Raw genomic sequence first — 4004 nt, 5'->3', positions numbered from 1 at the left:
TGGAAAAAGAGAATTTCAGTTCAAAAGTTTGCTCAGAAGACAGGAAAAAGATCAGTTCTGCAATAACTAAGGCCACAGAGTTACTTGATGGTGATCAGCAGGAGGAGGAAATAGATGTGTTTGAGGATCATCTGAAAGAACTTATTAACCTCTTTGAACGCTTTGTTAAAGAGTCTGATTAGGTGTTTTTTAGCTTAGAATTTTGTTGTGCTGAATTGTTATTTTTTGTTTGATGAATGCAAACTTTTATGTGGAAAAATGTGGTTTTGTTAAAGCTTTTGGACAAGATCCAATTCAATACACTTGTTCATAAGAATAAAATGCTCAAAATACTTTTATTTTATGAAGAACTCATGCCTGATGAAAAATAAAGTTTATTTCACACTTGAATTAAAAGAAATAGTTGATTTACTTAGAATAACATAGTTAGAATTTTAGTTTATTACTTTATGGATAAGTTTTGTCGCATTTTATGTTCTTGATTGATAGTAATTTCTTATTCAATTTCTATTAATATATACTTACATAAAATGTTGCTTCTGTTGCACCATCCCAGTTAATCAGAGGGTGAAATGTTCACGTAAATTTACGATATTAAATTTAGTTCTGGTTTTTAAACTCTTAAAAAAGATTATACATACCTCACTAATTAAATTAAATAAATAAAAAAAATAAAATTGTGAATACTCTATTAAATAAATTAAATAACTAGAATAATAAATACAAATCAAAATAAAGTTATAAAAATTTCATTAAACACATTAAATAAATCAAAATAAATTTAATAAAACAGATATGAGGTTATGAAGACTAACTAAATAAATTAAATAAATCAAAACAATAAATACAGTGTTATGAACACCTCATTAAATAAATTGAATAAACAAAATAATAAATATAACTAAAATAAGAATATGACACATAATTAAGAAAAATAAATATAATTAAATGAAATATATAAAGATGATAAAATTTTAGTTTTTTTTTATTTAAAAATAACTTTTTCAAGCTAAATTTGAATACTCAATATTTTAAAATCTGATTAATAATTTCTTTATTTTTTACTTTTTTGAAATGAAAACAATAAGTAGTAATGGAAGAAGCAAAAATAGTTTCATTCTTCTTCTCTCAAGTATCAATGTGTAAAATTTTATATTACTGTTGCTTTGATATTTTAGTACTTTTTTTTCATGTTCATTTACATGTTTTGCATTCTACATTCACAAGTTATTCTACAATATTTTATGTATTCATCATTCATGACCTAAAAATGTTAAGCTACATGTTTCACTATTTTTCTACATTTTATACTTTCTTGAAATTTGATAAAATTAATATTTAAAATTTATGAACATATTAACATAATACTATTAATGTAACACCCAAATGTGAAAATTATATTTCCTATTACAAAACTCTAAATATAAATTTATATACTGACAATGAAGAATAATATTTTAAAAATAAGTTGTAAAAGTTTGAACTCGATGAAATAATTAACAAAGTAAAAATTGAAATTTTAGTAAAGTAACTTAAACAAATGATTTTATTTAAAGCACTGGAACATAACAGAGTGTGGTATAGAAGTATAAAATGTATGAGTATTCAACAACAAATACAACTAGAAATAGAAATAAGGCTAGTATAATAGTGTGAATGATAAATGGTAATAGTGATGGAGGTGGAAGAATGTAGTATTCCACCTGATAGAGGAGAAAAACAGAATTAATAGAAGAATGGGTAAAGACCCACCGATACAGAGAAGATTCAGGGAGAAAAATTCATACCACATGCTTGCATCCCTCTGTCACACGTAGTCCCTCAAATACACACTTTTCTTTGCGTGACGCGTGCTCTTTCTAACGGTTTCTCTGTTACCAACATTCTTTGCCACTTGACCCCTTTGCCCTTTACCCATTTCAGGTGTGCATTCCCGTTTTTGCCCTTTCTCTTTTATGCATGTTACATTACCCTCCTCATCAAAAACAACCTTGTCCTCAAGGTTGAACATGGGATACGCTTGTTTTACTTCTTCTACATCCTCCTAAGTAGCCTCTTTAGGATCTGAAATATCCCACTGTACTAATACTTGTGATATCTTCTTGTGATTCCTTGTTACCACTCTACACCTTAATATGTTCCAAGGCTGCACTGTAGGACCAAACTCAGATGTTGTTAGAGGTAAAGGAAGATATTGTTGTGGTAGATTGCCTTGGAATTTCTTGAGCAAGGAAATATGAAACACAGGATGAATTTTAGTTGTGTTAGGTAATTGTAATCGGTAAGCAACAACTCCTATCTTTTCCACCACCTCAAACGGCCCAAAAAACTTGAGTCCCAGTTTTTGATTTTTTCGTAAAGCCAATGATTGTTGCCTATAGGGTTGCAGCTTAACCAATGCGAGATCACCCACCTCCAATTGAATGTCTCTCCTTTTTTTATCTGCTTGTTGTTTCATATAGGTCTGAGATTTCAATAAATTGGCCTTAAGTTGTAATAAGACTTGATCTTTTGCAGTCAGGGCTTCTTTCACTGAAATAGGATCTTTAGAATTTTGTTCGTATCTTGCAAGTTTAGGTGAAAGTCTGCCAAACACCGCTTGAAAAGGAGTCATACCTAAACTCTGATGAAAGGAAGTATTATACCAATATTGAGCCCAGGGCAACATATTAATCTAGGACTTAGGATTCTCATACACATAGCACCTCAAATACATCTCTAATGTCTTGTTTAAATTCTCTGTTTGGCCATCGAATTGAGGATGATAGGCGGACCCCATGGCTAATGTAGTTCCTTGAGATTTAAACAATTGTTGCCAAAAGGAACTAATAAAAACTCGGTCCCGATCTGATACTATGGATTTTGGAATGCCATGTGTCTTAACCACTTGTGCAATAAAGGCTTCTGCTACTGATTTGCTGGAAAAATTAGATCTTAAAGGAATGAAATAGGCAAATTTAGACAATCTGTCAACCACAACCATGATTGTTGTGTACCCATTAGCGGTTGGAAGATGAGTGATGAAATCCATAGCAATATCCTCCCAAACTTGTTGTGGGATAGGTAACGGTTGCAGCAGCCCTTTGGGTAGAGCATGATCCACTTTCGCTTGTTGACAAACTATACATTCATTGATATATTGTCGAATGTCTTGTTGCATATTGGTCCAATGAAATTGATTTCCAATTCTACTAGTGGTCTTAGTGATACCGGCATGACCTCCAATTTTGGAATTATGAAACTCTTGGAGTATTTGCTTAATGAGAGTGGAATCATTAGGAACCATAATACGACCCTTCCAAAAAAGCATACCCTTCTTAATAGCATATTCAGCATTTGGGTATTGACCCTGAAGACAATTTTTGTAAACTTGAGACANCTTCNNATCTTTTTGAGTTAATTCCACCAACTGTTGCAACCAAACACAATTAGGTTCCGACCAAGCCATGAAAAAACTCCTGGATAAAGCATCTGCAGGAATGTTTTCTTTCCCAGCTTTATATTGGATCTCAAAATCATAGCCTAAGAATTTTGGCAGCCACTGTTGTTGCTCAGGGGTTTGAAGGGTCTGATCCAATAATTGCTTCAAACTTCTCTGGTCAGTCTTAATAATAAAGTGATGTCCCAAAAGGTAATGTCGAAATTTGGCCAAGGCTTCTGTAATAGCATACAACTCTCTGACATATGCAGATTGTTTTTGCATCCTATTAGACATTTTCTTTGAAAAGTAAGCAATTGGATGCTGATTCTGACTGAGGACAACACCTACTGCAATTCCAGATGCATCAGTCTCTAACACAAAAGTTTCTTTAAAATTGGGAAGAGCCAAGACTGGTGCGGAAGTCATTGCAACTTTCAATTGTTCAAACACTGCTGCTGCTTTTTCATTCCATTGAAAAGCATCTTTTTTAAGCAAATCAGTCAATGGTGCTGCTATGCTAGCATAGTGCTTCACAAATCTTATATAATATCCTGTGAGACCTAGGAAACCCCTCAATTGCTTT

General features: G+C 32.1%; 1 protein-coding gene across 1 annotated transcript in view; it reads left to right on the top strand.

The window, feature by feature from the left end:
* LOC106774805 (heat shock cognate 70 kDa protein-like) overlaps positions 1 to 182 on the top strand; it is a 1976-nt gene extending 1794 nt beyond the window's left edge. The window contains exon 3 of the mRNA XM_022787249.1: positions 10 to 182. Coding sequence (XP_022642970.1) covers positions 10 to 182 — 173 coding nt within the window. The remainder of the gene's footprint in view (positions 1 to 9) is intronic.
* Positions 183 to 4004: the final 3822 nt, after the last annotated feature.

The sequence above is a fragment of the Vigna radiata genome, chromosome 10, assembly GCF_000741045.1.
Source record: "Vigna radiata var. radiata cultivar VC1973A chromosome 10, Vradiata_ver6, whole genome shotgun sequence".
In the NCBI taxonomy this organism is placed as follows: domain Eukaryota; kingdom Viridiplantae; phylum Streptophyta; class Magnoliopsida; order Fabales; family Fabaceae; genus Vigna; species Vigna radiata.
The sequence above is the reverse complement of the archived record's forward strand: the minus strand, read 5'-3'. Positions and strand labels throughout refer to the sequence as shown.